At 42.8% G+C, this 23,023-nt stretch overlaps 3 protein-coding genes and 1 pseudogene across 3 annotated transcripts; 2 read left to right on the top strand and 2 right to left on the bottom strand.

Moving 5' to 3' along the window:
• Positions 1-1,368: 1,368 nt before the first annotated feature.
• On the bottom strand, positions 1,369-3,175 carry LOC103412875 (serine hydroxymethyltransferase 7-like; annotated as a pseudogene).
• A 4,442-nt stretch (positions 3,176-7,617) lies between these two features.
• Positions 7,618-18,873, top strand: LOC103419711 (probable starch synthase 4, chloroplastic/amyloplastic). Its single transcript, XM_029110263.2, has 16 exons — positions 7,618-7,914; positions 12,851-13,082; positions 13,173-13,221; positions 13,554-14,652; positions 14,766-14,817; positions 15,049-15,171; positions 15,245-15,320; positions 15,413-15,597; positions 15,677-15,871; positions 15,966-16,037; positions 16,700-16,909; positions 17,047-17,172; positions 17,592-17,741; positions 17,828-17,889; positions 17,987-18,062; positions 18,246-18,873. Exons 1-16 carry the CDS (start codon positions 7,763-7,765, stop codon positions 18,420-18,422), a joined length of 3,036 nt encoding a protein of 1,011 aa, XP_028966096.2. The 5' UTR covers positions 7,618-7,762; the 3' UTR covers positions 18,423-18,873.
• A 449-nt stretch (positions 18,874-19,322) lies between these two features.
• On the bottom strand, positions 19,323-20,794 carry LOC103419710 (chlorophyll a-b binding protein of LHCII type I, chloroplastic). Its single transcript, XM_008357804.3, has one exon. It carries the CDS (start codon positions 20,207-20,209, stop codon positions 19,412-19,414), a length of 798 nt encoding a protein of 265 aa, XP_008356026.1. The 5' UTR covers positions 20,210-20,794; the 3' UTR covers positions 19,323-19,411.
• A 548-nt stretch (positions 20,795-21,342) lies between these two features.
• LOC103429652 (chlorophyll a-b binding protein of LHCII type I, chloroplastic) lies at positions 21,343-22,756 on the top strand. The gene has a single exon (XM_008367785.4). The coding sequence runs from the start codon at positions 21,831-21,833 to the stop codon at positions 22,623-22,625; it is 795 nt and encodes a 264-aa protein (XP_008366007.2). The 5' UTR covers positions 21,343-21,830; the 3' UTR covers positions 22,626-22,756.
• The last annotated feature ends 267 nt before the right edge of the window (positions 22,757-23,023 follow it).

Genomic DNA, 23,023 nt, shown 5'->3' with positions numbered 1-23,023 from the left:
TGGCGGCTGAAGTGATGAGTCTCAAACAGGAGATTAGAGGGCTCAAGCAGGAGAATAAACAGTTGCACAAGCTTGCACACAACTATGCCACAAACATGAAGAGGAAAATTGACCAGATGCAGGAATCTGATGGTCAGATTTTACTTGATCATCGGAGGTTTGTGGGTTTGTTCCAGCAGCATTTACCTTCGTCTTCTGGGGCTGTACCGACTGCTGAGGCTTCAAATAGCCAACCTCCGACGCCTTCTCTTCCTGGAGCTCTGCCGAGTTGTGAGGCGCCACCTGATCGTCCTTGAATATCCCCTCTTGTAAATTTGATTTGATTTGATTTGATTTTTTTTATTTATTTATTTTTTTTTTATGTATAATGCAAATTTATGTAAAATTTCCAGAAAAATAAATAAAATGGACCTTTTATTTCTCTCTATGCATTTGTTTTTTTTTTTTTTTTTTTTTTTAATTTTTTTTTTACAATTTTTTTTTTTCTTTCCGCACATGGTGCCCATGCACCACCAGAAACTTTTGATCTGCCATGGGGCTGTACCCCATCTTTGATCCACCATTCCTCTTTTTTTTCACGTGGTGCCAGATGCACCACTTTGCTTTGCTGCACCATCCTATTTTTTTTAATATATCTTTTTTTGTATAAATGTTGATGATGGGTAAAGAAATTTGCAGGCAGCGGAGCAAGGAGGACGGAGAAGATGGTGCTTCGAGCTTCACGACCGGCTAGTCGTTTGACGGCGGTCGTTGAAGTCGTTGGCAGCTGCGGTGGAAGATGGGCAAAGAGGAACGGTGCAGCTTTGGAAGTAGCAGGAGATGACGGAGAAGGAGTCCCGCTCGATGGCGTTTGAGATTGGGTTGCCCCATGCATTCACAAGTTTTTTTTTTTTTTTTTGTTTGATGTATAGTGGTTTAGAGCAGCCACCACGGCATTCCCAAGTACATCCTTACCTCGAACCTTGCGGGGACCAACTTCTGCTTGGGAACGATCCTGCAGTGATGAAGGTGGACTTGGCGAGGCGAAGTGCTAAGACCGGGAGCTGGGTTCAGTAGATGAAGACTCGAAGTTGATGCCGGCGTTGTGGCGACGGAAGCGTTGTGCAGCAACGTTGTGGGCCCTGGCGTCCGTTTGGCTACGGGACCACGCTTTTGTACTTGGAGGAAGGGAGCTTCCGAGACTCGACCTCGAAGCTGCCGGTGCCGCCGCTGTTGCTGAGCTTTGAGTCCAGAAGTGCACTGCCCGTGCTGATGTTGCCGATGCGGTCGGGGAGGAGGAGTTGACAGCAGGCTGATCACTATGAACGGCTTAAGCGGCGGAGATGGCGACTTGGTCTACTTCAACGGCAAGGAGGAGATGCGGGAGGCTCAACTCTTGTAGTGCTGTGAGGTGGGAGACCTTCTTGTGGTTGTCAGGGTCTTTGACGGTGGTTCTGACGGAGACGACGGTTGAGAGTGGTGGTTGCGGCGTGTGCATCCATCACTGCTATTGCTGGTTCTCAGCTTGCAGGTCCAGGTGGGTATGAGTGCGTGGGAGCCATGGATTACTTCTGATAATCGGCAACATATTTTCTGGCATTCCTCTGTTATACCAAGACCAGTCAGATCCCAAAGCAGCAAGTGATTATTGGTACCCCCAGCCACCAATCTGCATTTTCTTCTCAACAAAGCATTAGCCAAGGCCTGTGCATTTCTCTTCACCTGGTTCATGTATGCTTTATACTCTGGAGTAGCTACTTGTTTTAAGGCGATGGCAAGAGCAGCAATATAATTGTTGTGAGGACCTCCTTGTAGGGATGGGAAAAAACGGCAAAGTTTATCTTTTCCTCTAAATCATAATTGTTACTACCCTCATCAGTAGGATGTACACCTTGCTTCCTTAATTTTGTGCCTTTTCTGTAGAAAATAATACCTCCTCTAGGACCCCGGAGACTTTTGTGCGTTGTTGACGTAACAATATCACAATAATCAAAACGGGCTTGCACATTCCTTGGCTGCCACAAGACCGCTAATATGAGCCATGTCACACATCAACACAGCTCCGCATTTATCTGCAATATGCCTAAACCTGGCATAATCCCACTCCCTGGGGTATGAGCTACCACCGCAAATAAGTATCTTGGGACGATAATCAACCGCCCTCTCCTCAAGCTTATCAAAATCAATGGACCCTGTTTGCGGATTTACCTTGTAAGGGAAACTATCAAAGAATATCGAGGCAGTCGTTACCTTCTTCCCACCTGAAGTATAATACCCATGACTCATATGCCCTCCCGAAGGCGAATCCAAGCCCATAATCCTATCATTTGGGAGCAAAAGACCGGTGTAGACTGCGATATTCGCAGAGGTACAAGAATAAGGCTGGACATTGACACCCCATTTCTCAGGATCAAGACCAAAAGCTACCAATGCGCGTTCATGACATAGCAATTCAATCTGATCAATATGCTGATTGCCTGTGTAGTATCTCGCTCCGGGCATACCCTCGGAGTACTTGTTCGTCAAGTGGCCGCCAAGAGCTTCCATCACAGCTCTGCACACAAAATTCTCAGAAGCAACCAATTCAATACCTTTGAACTGCCGATGTTTTTTTCTTCTCCATAATTTCATGGACCTCCGGGTCCGCAACCGAAGGAGGCTGGTTTATCGTCAATCAGCGTCTTCAGCAGAGTCCCCGACTCGGTGTCCCAAATCTTACAGGACCCGTCGTGGCTGGCGGAGACGACAATCGAACCGTCGCGATTGAAGCTCACGGCGGTCAGAGGCATCGAGTGAGCCCGGATAGCGTGGAGGCGGACCAGAGGATTACGGTCTTGTCGAGGGACGCCGAGGCCAAAAGGGTGCCGTCGTTGGAGTATTTGACGCAGGCGACGGGGTCTTCGTGCCCGCGGAGGGTCTTGAGGTGGCGGTAGGGCCTGTAAGGCGATGCTTGGCCACTGCCACTGCTTGCCATCGCCTTCTTTGGCACCACCTGCGTAGCTGTTGAACTGGTTCTTGTGGTTAACTGAGTCGCGGCTGTACCGCCGGAACGAGTCGATGGGAGATGATGATGATGATGAACTGGACCCGAGCTTGAAGTGGAAGGAAGGCCTGGATTTGGGCTTCTTGCTAGGTTTGGAGAGCTTGGTCCAAGTGGATTTTGGGTTTTGAGAAGCTCCTTGCACAGCAAGCTCATTAGTTTGGAGTCAAGTGAAGATGGGCCTAGATGTTGATGACGAGGGAGTGGTTGAAGATGGGCTCCTTCTGTTTGAGGAGGAACTCAAGGTTTTAGGCTTCAAGCCGTTGAGTGCTCATTGGGCTCACGGTTTTGGCTTCATTCCTAACAATCTAGCCCACTAGTGTATATATATATATATATATATATATATATATATATATATATATATATATATATATTTTTTTTTAATAATACATTAATAACATTTTTTTTTTTTATACATAAACATATGTATTCATCTTTTTTTCTAATAAAACATTTATTTATATTTTGATGTGACTGAACTTGAAATTGAATATTCAAGCTGCCTACGTACCCTTCCAAAGAAAGAGATCAAGTCAAAACGTAGTTCAAAACATACATATTTTTTTTTCTTTTTTTTGTGCCGTTTGCAATTTTAACTCATGCAGGCAAAGAGTGTTGGTGTCATTTGCAGTTTCAACTCGTGCAGACAAGGAGCATTTGGTGCCGTGTTGCAGTTTCAGCTAGTGCAGGCAAGGAGCGTTGGTGTTGCCTTTTATGCTCGTGCAGACCAGGAGCGTTGTGCCATGCAGTTTAGGCTCGTGCAGGCGAGGAGCCTTGATGTTGCCTTTTATGCTCGTGCAGACCAGGAGCTTTGTGCCATACAGTTTAGACTCGTGCGGGCGAGGAGAATTTGTGAATTTTGTCAAACAATCCGGGAGAGGCGTTCCCCACAATTTTCATAGCAATGAGCTTTGACCGCGTGATTGAAGAAGTCTTCGGGCAAGAAGTCGCGCATCGTGATGGGGACGGACGATCTATGTGTCGAAATTTCATCATCTTCAACACGTTCACGTTGCTTTGAAGGTTGACAAGAGCTGCTTTGCCCCCTTTCCGATTGGCGGACTTGTGGAGGAGACGTATGCTTCTTGTGCAATTTCTTAGGAGTGACTTGAGTCCATCCTTCAACTTTGCTTGTCTTGGACGATGCCCCCAGCGGTTGAGGTGAAAATTTTGAGTCGGAAGAGCCAGAAGTGAAGGTGGTATAGTTTGACTTCACCACATCGTCAAGATCTAGCTCGATGATTCCTTTCTGAGCCAGCTTCATGATGAGATCTTTCAGCACGAAGCACTTTTCTGTCGGATGACTGATGAAGCGGTGGAATTTACAGTATCTTGGACTGTCAGTACGATTCATCTCTTCCGGCCGTCTGCACTCAGGCAAACTGATCACCTTCTTGTCCAACAGGTCATCTAGCATGGCAACCACATCAGAGTCGGGGAATGGATAAGTCTTCTCCTCAAGCTCCTTCAAAGTGCGTCTACGTGTCTCTTGATCACGAAAAGCTTCGGTTTGAATCGTCTTGCCTCGTGTGGATATTTTGACGGGAGATGTGTTGACCGTCATCGCTTCCTTGGTGGGTTTCCATGCAGCCTTTTCCACCTTTGTCCCAAGAACTTTGTCGTTCTTGTAGTCGGCGATCGATTCTTTCTTCCCATGATGGGCGATGCTCAACTCCATGTCATGGGCGCGAGTGGCCAATTCCTCGAAGGTCCGTGGTTTAATGCCTTGAAGGATGTATTGCAAACCCCATTGCATGCCTTGGATGCACATCTCGATTGAAGAGGTTTCCGAGAGCCTGTCTTTACAGTCGAGGCTTAGAGTGCGCCATCTGTTGATGTAGTCAATGACTGGCTCGTCCTTCCACTGCTTTGTGCTTGTTAGCTCTAGCATGCTCACAGTGCGGCGGGTGCTATAGAAGCGGTTGAGGAATTCCCGCTCTAATTGCTCCCAGCTGTTGATGGTCTCAGGTTCTAGGTCTGTGTACCACTCAAAGGCGTTTCCTTTCAGCGAGCGCACAAACTGCTTGGCGAGGTAGTCTCCCTCCGTCCCCGCGTTGTTGCAAGTTTCAACGAAGTGGGCAACGTGCTGTTTCGGGTTTCCCTTTCCATCAAATTGCATGAACTTTGGTGGTTGATAACCCCTCGGCATCCTTAAGGCGTCGATCTTCTTTGAATACGGCTTTGAGTACAACCCGGAGGTATTTGAGCTCCCTTCGTACTGTGCCTTGATGGTGTTGGTGATCATCTCTTGCAGCTGCTGGATAGAAAGAGATCCCATGAGTGCCGCTGCTTGGTCTGGCTCCGGCTTCGCATCGTTTTTCTCCACCTGAGGCTCATCTTCTGGGTTAGGGTTCTCGTCGTCCTGTGGCTCCAGTCGGCTGACGAGTGCAGCGATTTGCAAGTCTTTTTCTTCCACAGTTCGGGTTAGCCTTGCGATTGCTTCATTCATTTGAGCCAGCTGCTCATCGATTGAGGTTGCTCCAATGGTCATGACTTGCATGGCTGAACTGTCGCTTGAATCGGCTTCGGAGAGCATGGATTCGGAGTATTTCCTTGGGTTTTCCCCCCTTGGTGCCCTTAGTGAGGCTAAGGTGATCAAAGGCTCGTGCCTTGGGTGCTTTTGTTCCCTTGGCAGAGTTGATGCAGAGGTGAAAGAGGCGGCAGAAGTAGCTCTTGCCATGCTTCGAGTCGTGATGCCCAAAGTGACACCAGTTGCGACGAGGACGCTTTTGTTCTTTGCGCCGGTTGCGGGAACAGTTTGAGCCTTCCTTGATGCCATTAATTTTGGAAGTGCGCTTGAATTTCTTGAACGGAGAAAGAGATGAGAGGCAGAGATTATCCCACCGGGCGTGCCAATTTGTGAACACGGAAAATTCCTGAAACGAAAGAGACAAGAACAACGCGCACAAACAAATATTTGTATTTTTGATGATTTTGGGTTACAATCTCTCTCTATTTTGATCCTCTGATTCGATCTCCGTAAGGTGTTGATTGGTGGATATTTCGTTGATCCAAGGGCCGTCAAGGCTTGATCTTGGATGAACTGTTGGAAGTTTCTTCAAAGGGTCGTGGGCTTGATCTTTGGAGGTGGATTTGAGCGGATCTTCAAGGAGCCGTTGGGGCTTGATCTTGAGGATGAATGTTTCTTCAAGGGCCGTTTGAGGCTTGATCTTGAATAACGGTAATGAGCAGATCTTCAAGGGCGTTTGGGCTTGATCTTGAAGAACAGTGATGGACGGATCTTCAAGGGCTTTTGGGCTTGATCTTGAAGAACGGTTGGATGTGTGGATTTGTCGACGTTGTTAATCCAAAGGGGCCGTTGGGGCTTGATCTTGGATGAACGGATGATGAACGATGGGGCTTTCTTCAAGGGCCGTCGGGGCTTGATCTTGAAAGAACGATGAACGAAGAACGAAGAACACTTTCTTCAAGGGCCGTCGGGGCTTGATCTTGAATTGGTGGATGATCGTTGATCCAAAGGGCCGTTTGGGCTTGATCTTGGAAGAACGATGAACGAAGAACGAAGAACACTTTCTTCAAGGGCCGTCGGGGCTTGATCTTGAATTGGTGGATGATTGTTGATCCAAAGGGCCGTTTGGGCTTGATCTTGGAAGAACGATGAACGAAGAACGAAGAGAGCTTTCTCGATTCTTCGGGAACCTGGATGCTTGAGAGCTTCGGAGTTTCAGAGCTTCAGAGCTTCAAGGTGTAATATGAAATTGGTCCCCCCCCAAAATGAATGAAATAGGCTTGTATTTATAGAATTTTCCAATGCCTAATTTTGAATATAATATCCCAGATGAAATAAGTCGTTTCTGCCAGGTGTTGACACGTGTCTTATTTGATGACTTTTCCAACTCATTTCAATTTTCGTTGAGTCACACGCTACGTGTAAAATTTATGTAATACATGAGTGTTGACACTTTCATTTATCGGTCAACATTTATTTACCGAAATTTCGATGTCTACACTCATATTAATTTATTTAATCTTCAAACTTACAATGTGTTGCACTATTATCATTTTTACTAACGCCATCTTTTTTATTTCTATTAAATCTAAAGATATATTAAGAACTTCATCCATTAGAAACGAACTTCCCAACTTATTCGCTTTCAATTATCCAACTTCCAAATTTCGTGGTAGGTTTTTATCATAAGAAATTTTTTGTGGAAGGGCCCACCTGTTATGGACCTTGGCCCACACCCCCATCACCGTTCGATTTAGATAAGGTGACTCACTCACCTCGGTTTCCATCTACATTCTCCACCTCACCCTCCTTAATATTGCTTACTAAGGAAGATGATGCTTTCCGGATTCTTTTTACGGGGATTTAAAAAAAATTTAAATTGTGTCTCATTGTACCTTGTGTAAATAAAAATTATTTTAAATATTTTTATGTAAAATTAAATATAAATAGTACATGAACAAAATTAACTATACAATATACAATAAACAGATATGATTTAAAAATCTTCGTATCCTCACAAAGAGCATCCTCATTCGCTTACTAATCCAATTTTTATTTTTATTTTTATTAATTCCAACAGAATGATTAAAATAGAAAAGTAAAAAAGTTAGAATATTCGATTACTTTCCTTGGACGGGAGACATCCTCTGCTTATATTCGGCCCCGAGTCGTACGATAAAACGACTGTTAGTCGTTGTGCCAAAGAAACCACTTCTTCTTCTTCTCTCTCTCCACCGAAAGAGGAGAGAGAAAGATTGAGTTGATCATCAATGGCGGTCAGAGTAACGACCTGGTTCGTCACCCAGGGGCTCAGCAGTACCGGCTCCAACTCCACCTCCCGCCACCGCTCATATTCAAACGCTCGCTTTTCGTTTCACTGCTCTCCTGCTTCTTCCTGCAAGCCCCGGCACCGTAATCTCAGGTACCTTCTGTTAGATGAAGTCTGTTGAATTGAAAAGGATATGAGAAGATTATTCTAATGGCTTATTCTAATGGGAGCCATTCTCTTCTGTCGGAGATGCTCCACTCACAGTGCATCGTGGACAGCAAGGGTCTTCACATGGACTGCAGCTTTGTTGACAGCAAAGATGCCTCTTCTAATATAGTTCTTTATTGCATGCGTGTGTAATATGATGTATATAAATATCTGCTGCTATTGCAGCAGAAGAGTAAGGAAAAATATTCAATCCAGTTTAATATGGTTTCTAGAGCCTTTTTTGTCTAACGACAACGATCCTAGTTTCCTATCCTTCCCATCCTCGCTTCCATGGCTGAAAACAATGTTCCCGCTAGTTCATCCACCCTCCCAAACAACTCTTTTCATCCGTTTTCTACTGTTGTTAATATCAAACTTGATAGAACCAACTACCCACTGTGGTTGGCTCAAATACTCCCTATCCTAAAAAGTAGGGACTTGATGGGATATGTTGATGGCACGCTGGTGTGTCCTCCAAAGAATGTGACTGGTGCAACCACTCTGAACCCAGCGTACACTGCCTGGGTACAACAGGATCAAATGATCCTCAGTTGGATAAATGGTTCTCTAACTGCCTCTGTCTTGTCTGTGGTGGCAAGCAAACGAACTGCTCGAGCAACCTGGGAAGCTCTTGAGCAAAGGTATGCCTCTACTTCTCAAAATAGAATTTTGTTTTTGAGAAATGAGTTGTTGCAGACCAAGAAAGGTGATCTATTTGTGGCGGATTACCTGGATCGCATGAATGCGATAGCTGATAACCTTGCCCTAGCTGGGCATCCTGTGAGTGATGATGAGCTCGTGCAGATTGTGTTGAACAATCTTGGACCGGCCTTTGAGATGACAGTAAGTGCTGCACAAGCTCGTGATAATCCTATCACATATCCCACTCTTGAAGCACTCCTGCTCACAACCGAAAGAAGAATGGCGGACCAAACTGTCCCTTTGGTGGAAGGTGCTACTGTCAATGCCTTCATTGCGTCTAGAGGCCGTGGTGGAGGCCGCTCTCGTGGAAATGGACGAGGCACCTCTCCATCCACTCGTGGTGCTCAAAGAAGCTACAACCCACGCAATAATAATTATCAGCGCAATCCTTCAGGTAATATTGAAAGATCTGCTTCATATGGTGATCGCATTGTTTGCCAAATCTGCGGCAAACCTGGACATCCCGCTCTTGACTGCTATCACCGCATGAATACTGCTTTTGAAGGCCGAATCCCTGCCCAACGTCTCTCGGCAATGACGTCCTCCACCATCCCCATCAACAAGCAGCAAAATGGAACTTGGCTCCTAGACACAGGTGCCAACGCACATATTACTCCAGACTTTCAGAATTTGGTAAATCCTAAAGACTATATTGGTAAAGATGGTGTGGGAGGTATAGGTAATACTTCTGGAATTTCTATTGCCCATTGTGGTTCCACTCAACTTAATACTACTGCTTGCTCATTTGCTTTACAAGATATCCTTCATTGCCCTACTGCCTCTACCAATATTATCTCCGCCCATAGGTTCACCTTAGACAATGACTGTTATTTACTAATCTTTCCACATTTTTTCCTTGTTAAGGACCTCAAGACACGGAAGACGCTTTTCCGAGGGAGATGTGAGAATGGGTTATACCCATTTCCAAATGGCAGTGGTCCACTCAAGTATCCAGTTTCTGCGTTTGTGGGAGTTAGGGTGTCTGTTCAAAAGTGGCATGCTCGTCTTGGTCACCCTGCCAAACCAATAATCAAGTTTTTAATTTCAAATAAATTTGTACCAATTCATGGTACATCTAATGTCATCTTTTGTGAGTCATGTCCTTTAGGAAAGAGTACTAGGTTACCTTTCAGTAAGTCTGAATCTGTCTCTCAATTTCCTTTGCAACTTTTACATTCTGATGTGTGGTGTTCTCCAATTATTTCTAATGAAGGTTTTCGTTATTACCTGTTGTTTGTGGATGATTATTCCCGATATTCTTGGATCTTTCCCATGAAACAAAAATCTGAAGTTTTTGACATATTTGTAAAGTTTAAAGTTAAGGTTGAAAAGATGTTTAATTGTTCAATTAAAACCCTTCAATGTGATGAAGGTGGTGAATATAAAAGTCATGCCTTTCAAAATTTTCTTGGCGTTCATGGAATTTCTCAACGTTTTTCTTGTCCAAAACATCCTGAACAAAATGGATTGGCAGAACGGAAACAGCGACACATTGTCGAAACCAGTATTGTTATGCTTTCTCAATCTCATATGCCTAATAAGTTTTGGTTTGATGCATGCTTAACTGCTACATACTTGATAAACCGTCTGCCAACTCGTGTAATATCAAACATATCTCCTTTTGAGAAATTGTTTCAAAGAAAACCAAATTATGCCATGTTAAAAGTTTTTGGTTGTCGTTGTTTTCCTTGGTTAACACCATATAATCAAAATAAATTACAACAAAAATCCAAGTCATGTGTCTTTCTTGGGTATTCTCTTGATCATCAAGGATACAAATGTTTGGATCTGTCCACAAGACGAGTTTACTTGTCTCGCCATGTCCTATTCGATGAGGATTTTTTCCCTTTTAAGGGACTCACATCTCCTCCTGAAAGCGTTGCATCACAAGGTAACAATTTTTTTACCCCCATTATTATTTACTTTTCCCTTAACCACAACTGTTCCCGTGTGTTCTTCTACAACCAATACCCATAGTGCCCAGTCCTCTCTTGATACTTCCATCACGCCACATATTTCTTCCTCTCCTGATCTAACATGTCCAACCCCAATACCATTACCATCTAACCATTCCTTAGGACCCCCACTACAATCACATGAGCAAGTGTTAGTCAATTCACAATCTTTGCCAGCTAATGTGTCTAGTGATACTGGCCACTCTATGACTACACGTTCCAAGTCTGGAGTTGTCAAACCCAATCCAAAGTATGCTATGCATGTTACCATTAAAGATATTCCTGTTGAACCAACTTGCTTCAGTCAGGCAGTCAAGCATCATGAGTGGAGGGACGCTATGGTGCAAGAATTTAATGCATTACAAAGGTGTGGCACGTGGAGTTTAGTTCCACAACAATCTGACATGAACGTACTGCCAAACAAATGGGTGTTCAAAATTAAGCGCAAAGCCGATGGTACTGTTGAGCGTCATAAAGCTCGGTTAGTGGCTAATGGTTTTCATCAGAAGGCTGGCGTGGATTACACTGAGACTTTCAGTCCGGTGGTTAAACACAGCACCATTCGTTTTGTCTTAAGTCTTGCTGTGTCCAAGAAGTGGCCTGTACGCCAACTGGATGTATCAAATGCGTTCTTGCATGGCTACTTAAATGAACATGTTTACATGCGGCAACCATCAGGGTTCATTGACAAACAGTTTCCACATCATGTTTGTAAGCTACAACGTTCTATTTATGGTTTAAAACAAGCACCTAGGGCTTGGTTCCAACGCTTCTCAGATTTCTTGCTTCAACTGGGCTTTGAGGAGTCCACATGTGATTACAGTTTGTTTGTGTATAATCAACGGGGTGTATATCTCATTCTTTTAATCTATGTTGATGACATTCTCCTCACAGGGAATAGTTCTCGCCAGATGGATCATTTGATTAAGAAACTTGGTAGTTTGTTTTCAATGAAGGATTTGGGACCACTAAGTTATTTCCTGGGTATTGAGGTCAAGTATACTGGTGATTTCATGCATCTCTGTCAGTCCAAATATGCTCTGGACCTACTGACTCGAACTAAATTCACAGACGCAAAGCCCATTTCCACTCCAGTGCCGTCTGGTCAGAAGTTGAGTGCCTATGCTGGAGATCCTTTTGCCAATCCAGAGATGTATCGTAGTGTTGTTGGGGCACTACAGTATCTTACGATAACTCGGCCTGATTTATCATATGCTGTGAATCAAGTGTGCCAGTTCATGCACTCTCCACAAACAACGCACTGGATGGCTGTAAAGAGAATCCTACGGTATCTGAAGGCTACGTATAATCATGGGCTATTGTATAAACCAGGAACTGCGAAGTTGACAGCTTATTCTGATGCAGATTATGCTGGCAACCCCGATACTCGTCACTCCACAGGTGGTTTCTGTGTTTATTTGGGTTCCAACCTTGTATCCTGGAGTTCAAAAAAGCAAAAGACAGTATCGAGGTCGAGTGCAGAGGCAGAGTATAGGCAGTTAGCTTATACTGCAGCAGAGTTATCATGGTTAAGGTCTCTTTATAAAGATCTCCATCTCCATCTGGTTCAACCAACCATTTGGTGTGACAATGTTTCTTCAATTGCCCTTGCGTCCAATCCGGTTTTTCATTCGAGAACCAAGCATCTTGAGGTTGACTATCATTATGTTCGTGAGAAGGTTGTTCGTGGTCAGTTGTTGGTCAATTATGTGTGTTCCCAGGACCAACTTGCTGACATTTTCACTAAAGGATTGTCTTCGTCCAGATTTCAGTTCCTTATCTCCAAGCTCCCAGTTGTACCACCCCCTGTTAGCTTGCGGGGGGCTGTTAGATGAAGTCTGTTGAATTGAAAAGGATATGAGAAGATTATTCTAATGGCTTATTCTAATGGGAGCCATTCTCTTCTGTCGGAGATGCTCCACTCACAGTGCATCGTGGACAGCAAGGGTCTTCACATGGACTGCAGCTTTGTTGACAGCAAAGATGCCTCTTCTAATATAGTTCTTTATTGCATGCGTGTGTAATATGATGTATATAAATATCTGCTGCTATTGCAGCAGAAGAGTAAGGAAAAATATTCAATCCAGTTTAATACCTTCCCCCTCCTCTCTCTCTCTCTCCCTCCTCTCTTTCTCTCTGAAATCGTTTATCGATCAAATTCTGAAACTTCAATCTGCTTGATCGAGTGATTGATGATAATTTTGATTCGACTTCGACTTTTGAAGTTGCAATTGCGTGAATAAGAGGCATAGACTAAGGAAGAAAGGCTCGGTTGAACAGCCTTCGACGACTACAGATTTCCGGTTCAATGGCAACGACGACTCCGAATCTGACGGTGCTTCTTCGGCGGGCGTCATCGTCCCCATTGAAAGCGTATCTGATCATGAAGCTCCCACTGCCAATGGAAACGATTCGATTTTGACAACTTTAACTCCGTCTAATCAAGCAAATCCTTCGGTAACTCTTCATCTTTGCTTATCAACACTCAAGAGTTCGTGTTAATTATTAAATTATTGTTATGAGTTTGATTGCTTGTTGGCTTTACAGGCGTATAATACTCAGGATTTGGTTGGCATGATTAGAAATGCAGAGAAAAGTAGGTTATTACTCTGCCCTGTTCATTTGCCTTCAATTATGGTCCGTTTGGGACTGCTTTTGTAAGAAGCACTTTCGTGCATAAGCACTTCTAGCACCTTTATTTGAAAACTTCGAATTTTCTATTAGAAATTCTAGTGCTTTATGGAAAGCAGTTAAGAAACCACTTTTATGATAAGAAAGCACTTGATTTATGTATAAGTGTTTCTAAGTTTTCTTTCAAACATGGTCAAAAGTGCTTTTAGCATCCTATAAGCAGTCCCAAACAGGCCTTACTGTTTATTCCTCATTTATTAGATTTGTGAAACATGTATATCTCTTTTGTGGCCTTAGATATCCATCTTCTCAACCGGGCGCGGGTTAATGCGCTTGAAGACCTTGACAAGATTCTCGGTGAGAAGGAGGCATTGCAAGGACAGATGAATGCCTTGGAGATGAGATTGGCAGAGACCGATGCGCGGATTAGAGTAGCTGCCCAGGAAAAAATAAAGGTGGAACTTTTGGAAAACCAGTTAGATAAGATGCGGAATGAACTGAATCTCAATGGTGACGGTGGTGTTGAAAGAGGTCAGGTGGAGATTTTTGAGAATGAAGACCAGCTGTTTAACGAAGAAGCTCCTCTACCATACAGAACTAGCATCAATGCTCTTGTTGCCAATCTGAATGCATTGAGATTGGAAAATCAATCCCTAAAGAATGATGTAGAAGCACTCAGGGAGGAGCTTAGCTATGTGAAGAATACGGATGAACGGGTGGTAATGCTGGAAAATCAACGGTCGACTTTAGAGTCTGCGTTGAAAGAGTTGGAATCAAAATTGTCAGTTTCTCAGGAAGATGTGTCCAAACTATCCAATCTTAAAGTTGAATGCAAAGGATTATGGGAGAAGGTGGAGAATTTGCAGCTACTGCTAGATAAGTCAACCAAACAGGCAGATCAAGCTATTGTAGTTTTACAGCAGAACCAAGAGATTCAAAAGAAAGTTGATAAATTAGAAGAATCTCTTGAAACAGCTAATGTCTATAGAGAGTCATCAGAAAAGATGCAACGATATAATGAGCTGATGCAACAGAAAGTAAAACTTATGGAGGACCGGCTTCAAAGATCTGACGAAGAGATACATTCTTATGTTCAATTATATCAAGAATCTGTGGAGGAATTTCAAGATACACTAAATACTCTAAAAGAAGAAAGCAAGAGAAGGGCAGTTGATGAACTTGTGGATGATATGCCATGGGAATTTTGGAGTCGTTTATTGCTTATGATCGATGGTTGGTTGTTTGAGAACAAAATATCAATTGATGATGCTCAGGTGTTGAGAGAAATGGTTTGGAAGAGAGAGAGACGAATTCATGACTCATACATGGCCTGCAAGGAAAAGAACAAGCATGATGCTGTGTCTACATTTCTCAAACTGATATCATCACAAACAAGGTATGAACTTTCTAGTATTAGAAGAATGCAGGATTGCATGTCGTTCATATTGCTAGTTTGTTGATTTTTGTGTTTAAGCTTTTATTTAATCTGTGAGTTTGTTGATTTTTTAGTCCAGGATTGCATGTCGTTCATATTGCAGCAGAGATGGCACCAGTTGCTAAGGCGAGTTCAGCTTGCCTCTATAAATTTTTATCTTTCTTTGCTTTATTCTATTAAGATAATTGAGCGGGGTTTCTTACTTGTTAAGCTATATTTACTTTTATTACAGTAGTTCAGATTCAGGAATTTGTTAAACACTGTTTAATATTCATGTCTAAATGTATAGGGACATCTCAAAGATCTTCCATTTTGTTTTGATAAACAAACCATCAACATAACTAGTTAATTTTACAGGTTGGTGGTTTGGGGGATGTTGTGGCTGGTCTTGGTAAAGCACTGCAGAAGAAGGGACACCTTGTGGAAATTGTTCTTCCCAAATATGACTGCATGCAGTACGATCGTGTTCCTGACCTAAGGGTACGTTGAATAGTTAATTAATTTTAGAAAAGATGCATTTTCTACTTGAGTTTCATTACACTTTAACATGCAGGCCCTAGATCTGGTGTTAGAGTCATACTTTGACGGTCAACTATTCAAAAATAAAGTCTGGGTTGGCACTGTTGAAGGTTTGTACATTGAAAGTTTCGTTTGCATGACATATTATTGTCTTGGATTCTTACTGTAGTCTTGAATGCTCACTCTGGTGTTGATTATGCAGGTCTTCCTGTTTATTTTATTGAGCCTCTGCATCCTGATAAGTTTTTCTGGAGAGGACAGTTTTATGGGGAACATGATGATTTCAAGCGATTTTCCTTTTTCAGTCGTGCAGCCCTTGAGTTGCTTCTTCAATCTGGCAAGCAACCAGACATAATTCACTGCCATGATTGGCAGACAGCTTTTGTTGTATGGACCCTTAAACCTTCATTTTCCTTTACCATGCTCTCTCTCTCTCTCTCCCCCCCTAACTTGTTGCTGTTCTTAGGCTCCACTTTACTGGGACCTATATGCGCCAAAGGGATTGAACTCAGCTAGAATATGTTTTACATGCCACAACTTTGAATACCAAGGGATTGCACCTGCTTCAGAATTGGCTTCTTGTGGTCTTGATGTCCACCAGCTAAATAGACCAGATAGAATGCAGGACAACTCAGCACATGATAGGATCAATGCTGTTAAGGTATAGCAATTGTTGATTCATTTATTACCAGCATTTCGGGAGTTGGCAAAAGCTTTTCTGATTCCATTATCATTTTTGTACTTCTCTCTTTAAGGGTGCAGTTGTATTCTCTAATATCGTGACAACAGTATCACCCACCTATGCACAAGAGGTGCTGACTTCTGAGGTATGGCTTTTGCTCATACTAACAATTTCCTATAGATATCAGATTCAAATTCAAATTTCTTGTCCCGACCCAGCCTATAGGCATTGTTTCCTTTTAACATTTGATTTTGGAGAATCTAATTATTTTCATCAAATGTAAGTTTCCATCATAAATTGTGTAAATATGTCTCTCTTGTATACATAGTAATCCAGATTCCACACACGTTAGAAATATCAACATCTAAGTGTATGATTTTGTTTGTGGATTTGTGTTAAGATGTTGTTGGCCTCTTCAGATGAAAGAAAAAATTTCAAAATTGTGCTTTTCTAAGAGAGCTTTGATATAGAAGTCATCAGTTGTTGGACCTCTAGTAAATTTTGTGGCTCCTAATCAAAAGGTTCTTCATGTTGGCTACTCAACATCCCACTTTTATTCTGTTTTTGGGCATTAGTACACTTCACAGATGAGAAAAGAGAACAATATATCTCTTCCCTACTCATGTAAAAAATACATCATAGACGTAGTCTCTGTTTTGGACTTTCGTGACGGTCAAAATAACTTTACGGCAGACAGCCCTGAAATTGATTAAGATGCTATGGGTGAAAAGTTTTGTGTAGTTAGCCAATTTTTCGAATTCTTGAACTTCCGTTTGTAAAAAAGTAGTTGTTTATTTATGATCACAGGGAGGACACGGTCTCCATTCAACACTAAATTTTCATTCTAAGAAGTTCAATGGAGTTCTAAATGGTATTGATGCTGATGCATGGAATCCTGCCACTGATGCGTATCTCAAAGTACAGTACAGTGCTAATGATCGTCAGGGGAAAGCAGAAAATAAGGAAGCTTTAAGAAGAACTCTGGGGCTTTCTTCGGCAGATGTCAAGAGGCCATTGGTAATTCAATTTTCTGTTAAATTTTCTCTGCACTTGGAATCATATCTGGTACTCTATAAAATGACATCATTATTCTATTTTCGGTAATCCAGATGAGTGAATACTTAATTGAAATTGTTTGATCAAACCTTTAATAGGTGGGCTGCATAACAAGATTGGTGCCACAGAAAGGTGTACATCTTATCAGACATGCGATATATCGAACATTGGAGCTCGGAGGACAGTTTGTACTTCTGGGTTCTAGCCCAGTGCATCATATTCAGGCACTGCTCTATCTTCCGTTTTGATATTATATCCTGGCTATGTTCGTTACTGTTAGAAAATTACGCTGTTATTTTATGCTCAAGCAGGGAATGTATCTCTGTTGTCTCTAACCATATTAATGTATCGCTAAGTTGAAAGCAGTATCAAACATAATACCTATTCTCTAATCCAATATGTTGCTAAGATTCTGAGTTCAAGTCCAATGCGATAGAAAAGTCCAATTTAATATCGTGTTCTTTATAGTTTGTTTGTCATGCTTATTTAATTAACAAATGGATATAAATGTTTCAAATTGATTGAAGTTATAAATACGCTGGATTCTCCCGTACGGTAGATGTAAATACTTAGTAGTCTCTTCATTATCTGATGATCTAATCTATAACTGAAAGGTTTTTTGTTGTGTTGTTTGCTATTGTAGAGCGAATTTGAGGGTCTTGCAAGCCATTTTGAGAATCATGATCATGTTCGTTTGATATTGAAGTACGACGACTCTCTTTCCCATGCCATTTTTGCTGCTTCTGATATGTTCATCATCCCGTCTATCTTTGAGCCTTGTGGACTTACACAGGTAAAGTCTGTTCTCTTTCCTGCGCAAAACTTCAGCACATTACTCGCTACATCATGCTGGATTAACTTGTGCTTTTTCTTGGGCAGATGATAGCCATGAGATACGGTTCTATACCCATTGTAAGAAAAACTGGTGGTCTAAATGATAGGTGAGTATCCACTGCCTGACCTATTTTATCGGTTCTACTAGCGATTTAGGTTATTCCTTCTAGAGGAACCTTAACTCCTAAAATACTTAATGTGCAGTGTTTTTGATGTTGATGACGACACCGTACCTCTTCAGTTTCGGAATGGATATTCATTCTTGACTCCTAACGAACAGGTAAAGCCCATCCATATACATTCTTCTTTCCTTTTCTTTCGTTTTTGATCTGGCATTGGTGCTCAAGGCTTGCAATTTGATCGTAGATCCTTTCCTCGTGTTGTGATTTTTCTCCACTCCAGTATGTTATTCTAGTTTTTCTTGTCCATGATTTACTGTATCCTGACTTGGAAACGCCAACAGGGATTCAACGGGGCCTTGGGACGTGCATTCGCCCTCTACATGAATAAGCCGGATAGTTGGCAGCAGCTTGTTCAGAAGGTCATGAATATAGATTTCAGTTGGGATACTTCTGCATCACGGTACGAAGAACTCTACTCCAAGTCTCTGGCCAGAGCAAGGGCTGTCGCTCACGCTTAAAGCTTTATGATGCCTTGCTATGTAAGCCAGGTACGTCCGTGCTTTATTTAGCGAAACAAATGTGGCTTCGTCTCTGGCAAGTTGGAGCTCGGACAGGTAAGGTCGATATATGGATGCATGTTTTGAACGAAAGTTATCTGACTAGCGAGCACACCAGAAGCTTGAGATTGAATGTTTTCAAGTTCTGCAAATGTTAAATTAAATGCTCGAAGCGACAGAGGTGGTTTTAAGAATCGATGCGCCTTCGGCCAATTGTTCATTCTTTTACATTCGATCACCATTTATTTGTTCATAAAACCAGTTTAGTTGTATACTAATTACTAGGTTCTTAATTTAATTACAAAACTCGTATACCTTTCGGGCACATTAATTGAATACATAAATATCTCCACGCAAACTATACAAGAGATATGAAGCAAATAAATATTCAAAATCATGTTTATTCTTCTAATTATTGTATCATTTTCTTCTTAAAAGCAGAGTATCTGAGCTCGCATTGCTCGTAGACTCGGAACAAATTTATTTGGATCCTGCCTATTACCTAGGGAGTAAGGATGGTTAATTTTCATGGTTATGAGGATGGATATGGCATTTCCGTTCCCATCCCCCCTACATGTCCAAGATAGCCTGTGTTAGAAATTGTGGATCAAATACAATTGCCACACGTTGTAGCCTGTGTTAGAAATGATTGTTATTAGGGGGTAGATTTTCGCTTAAATTGCACCGAGGTCTTTTGAAGGAAAGGTTTTAGGTGAATCTGAACCATGTAATCTCATAGTTCATATCTTCCAGTTGCATTTCTCAGTTCAGTTTTGCTTTGCCCTAGCAGGCAATATTTCAAAGTTTTCTGGTACGAATTTCGACCAATTAAGAGATTGTTCAAAAGCGAAAAGATCGAAATAGTTCAAATCAATTGTTGTCCATTACTTGGTACCAAATTTACATCACCGACAACACTACAAACAAAAGTACAAAACAATTCCGAGCTCTCACTTTCCGGGAACGAAGTTTGTGGCATAGTTCCAGGCATTGTTGGCGACCGGGTCGGCAAGGTGGTCGGCAAGGTTCTCCAATGGTCCCTTTCCGGTGACGATGGCCTGGACAAAGAATCCAAACATGGAGAACATGGCCAACCTTCCATTCTTGAGCTCCTTCACCTTGAGCTCAGCAAAGGCTTCTGGGTCATCGGCAAGGCCCAACGGGTCGAAGCTTCCTCCGGGGTAAAGAGGGTCGGTCACCTCTCCGAGGGGTCCGCCGGCAATTCTGTATCCCTCAACTGCGCCCATCAACACCACTTGGGTAGCCCAGATGGCCAAGATGCTCTGTGCATGGACCAAGCTAGGGTTTCCCAAGTAGTCGAGACCGCCCTCGCTGAAGATCTGGGCTCCGGCCTTGAACCACACGGCTTCGCCGAACTTGACACCGTTGCGGGACAAGAGCTCTGGGAAAACGCATCCAAGAGCTCCGAGCATGGCCCATCTGGAGTGGATCACTTCGAGCTCACGGTTCTTGGCGAAGGTCTCTGGGTCAGCTGAGAGTCCGGCGGTGTCCCAGCCGTAGTCACCGGGGAACTCGCCGGTGAGGTAGCTTGGGGGCTCGCCGGAGAATGGGCCCAAGTACTTGACTCTGTCAGGGCCGTACCATGGGCTGCCAGAGGAGACTTTTTTGGTAGCAGTTTTCCTCATGGAGACTCTTCCATTTCCGAAAAGCTCGGTGGCTCCCGGGGAAAGTTGCACGGCTTTGCCGGCGAAGGTTGGGGAAGACAGAGCCATTGTGGAAGCAGCCATAGTTGAAAGAAAGGATTGAGGTTTGATTGACAGTTCAAGTATGAGAGTAGTGATTGATGGTGGCCGATTTGGTACGTACTTATAGTGGCATGATATCAAAGCCACTTATCTTATGTTATCTAAAGCTTTAATTTCATTGGACTGCCAAGATTTTTCTTCTGTTTTTGTTTGCCTACGTGTCAGTCTCTCTAATCCACCACGTCCTCAGATTCATTTCCCTGGCCTATAACCAATGTGGGCTCTCCATGATTACTCTCAGCCACCAGAATATTGGAAGCTCTCTCTCTCTCTCTCTCTCTCTCTCTCTCTAAAACAATCTTGAAAAAATCTACAAGCTGGGTACGTTGGGTGCATTCTATCGGTTGGAGTGTTACAACCTAGAGGAGTCGTGACAGTGCCTTCTCAACGGTCGAATGTTAGGGTTGATATGGTAATTAGGAAGTAAAATTTTCACCCTTCAGAAAAAAGTTAAAAGAACAATCGAGTGGTAGGCAGAGGGCGTGTGAGGAAAATATCTCTGCAGGAGGAGAAGAAAAAATCTTTGTGAAAATATTGGATGATCTTGGTCCACATCTCAAACTCACTTTCACGAAAACCGGATTATAATTTGGATGCAAGAAATTTGGCTTGAGCTCTTCAATCTTATCCGACCCAAAAAATATCTCTCCCTAAAAATAAGATCAGAAGCATACATGTTAGTTTGCACGGAGTTAATACATGCATTATATGATTATAGTCACAAATGTTGAAGAATAGGGTGCTCCTGCATATATGGATTGAGTTTGTCAACATCCAAATTACATTCATTGCTAAATGGTATTTACTATTTTTTATATTGCCTTTTGTTAAACAGGAATCATGATTTCAAAGTAAAAACTTATTTTGTAAGTTAAGTCAGTTGGTTAAGACAGTGTGCCTTACCGGCATTCTTGTACTAAGATAGCATTCTCATTCTCGTAAGTTAATAGTTCAGAAAATCGTCTTGTTGTGAAAATTTTGTACAGTTTTGTAGGGTCCAAAGTAATCTTCAAGTGCATTCTTAAAAAAAATCTCTCAAGTCTAGACAACTGTTGCATTGTTGAGTTTGTTAAAAAATCTCTCAAGTCTAGACAACTGATGCATTGTAAATAAGAAACATACAATTTGTTTAGAATTATAAGTGACTTCATTCATTCATGGCTAGCGATGCAGCAATGTTCTGAGAGGTCCAGAATTTGGAAATACGGAGGTGTACAGTTGCATGGTCGAATTAGGGTTTGGTCCTACAGAGGAAATCCTCTACTATCTCCGAGCACAGAAAGCCTATCCAATTGGACAAGTGGCACTGTCCGATTGGACAAACTAGTGGTACCCGTGCATTATTGTCTTGAGATTTTTCAAACACCAGTACAAACTGTATAATCTAGCGACTGTTGGTACTACTGGTGGTAGAGGGTGCCACTGCCAACTAGACAAGAAAAATCGAACTTCAGAATGTCACAACAACCAATGAGAGTAAAGCTATTGATTTTCTAGGATAAGGGCACTGTCCTATTTAAGCCATGAAGCCAATCACAACCACCTATCATCCTCTCTTCCTTTAACTGGTTTATCATTCTATTAGTATCACATTTGTTTTGCAATGGCAGCTTCCATGGCTCTCTCTTCCCCAACCTTCGCCGGCAAAGCCGTGCAACTTTCCCCGGGAGCCACCGAGCTTTTTGGAAACGGAAGAGTGTCCATGAGGAAAACTGCTACCAAAAAAGTCTCCTCTGGCAGCCCATGGTACGGCCCTGACAGAGTCAAGTACTTGGGGCCATTCTCCGGTGAGCCCCCAAGCTACCTCACCGGCGAGTTCCCCGGTGACTACGGCTGGGACACCGCCGGACTCTCAGCTGACCCAGAGACCTTCGCCAAGAACCGTGAGCTCGAAGTGATCCACTCCAGATGGGCCATGCTCGGAGCTCTTGGATGCGTTTTCCCAGAGCTCTTGTCCCGCAACGGTGTTAAGTTCGGCGAAGCCGTGTGGTTCAAGGCCGGAGCCCAGATCTTCAGCGAGGGCGGTCTCGACTACTTGGGAAACCCTAGCTTGGTCCATGCACAGAGCATCTTGGCCATCTGGGCTACCCAAGTGGTGTTGATGGGCGCAGTTGAGGGATACAGAATTGCCGGCGGCCCCCTCGGAGAGGTGACCGACCCACTTTACCCCGGCGGAAGCTTCGACCCATTGGGTCTTGCTGACGACCCAGAAGCCTTTGCTGAGCTCAAGGTGAAGGAGCTCAAGAATGGAAGGTTGGCCATGTTCTCCATGTTCGGATTCTTTGTGCAGGCCATTGTCACCGGTAAGGGACCATTGGAGAACCTTGCCGACCACCTTGCGGACCCAGTCGCCAACAATGCCTGGAACTATGCCACAAACTTTGTTCCCGGAAAGTGAGTGAGAGTATGAGAAGAATTGAAGACTTGTTGTGAGTCCCTTTTGTTTGAGTGTGGATTTGAGCGTGGAAAATTTGTTGATGTTGGAGTAAATTTCTATTTTTTTCAATATATCAATATTTTTTCGGACAATCTTTAATCTGTTCTGAATTACGAGAAGAGAGCAAATACGAGTTTTTATTTTTTATTTTTGTAACAAACGATACTACCTACATTAAAGGAAGACAGTGAATTTAATCTCACAGCAGCAAATATAAGTTAAGTAAATTTGTACGTAAATTAATATTGTTTAAAATATTATTTAAAAAAAATTACAGGGTTAAGTGATTCGAAGCAGAGCACATTGTTCTAGCAATTGCGTGTTTATTTTTTTTATAGTAGTTGTAAATTAATAAGAAG

This window comes from Malus domestica, chromosome 10 (assembly GCF_042453785.1).
Source record: "Malus domestica chromosome 10, GDT2T_hap1".
Taxonomy (NCBI): Eukaryota; Viridiplantae; Streptophyta; class Magnoliopsida; order Rosales; family Rosaceae; genus Malus; species Malus domestica.
The sequence above is the reverse complement of the archived record's forward strand: the minus strand, read 5'-3'. Positions and strand labels throughout refer to the sequence as shown.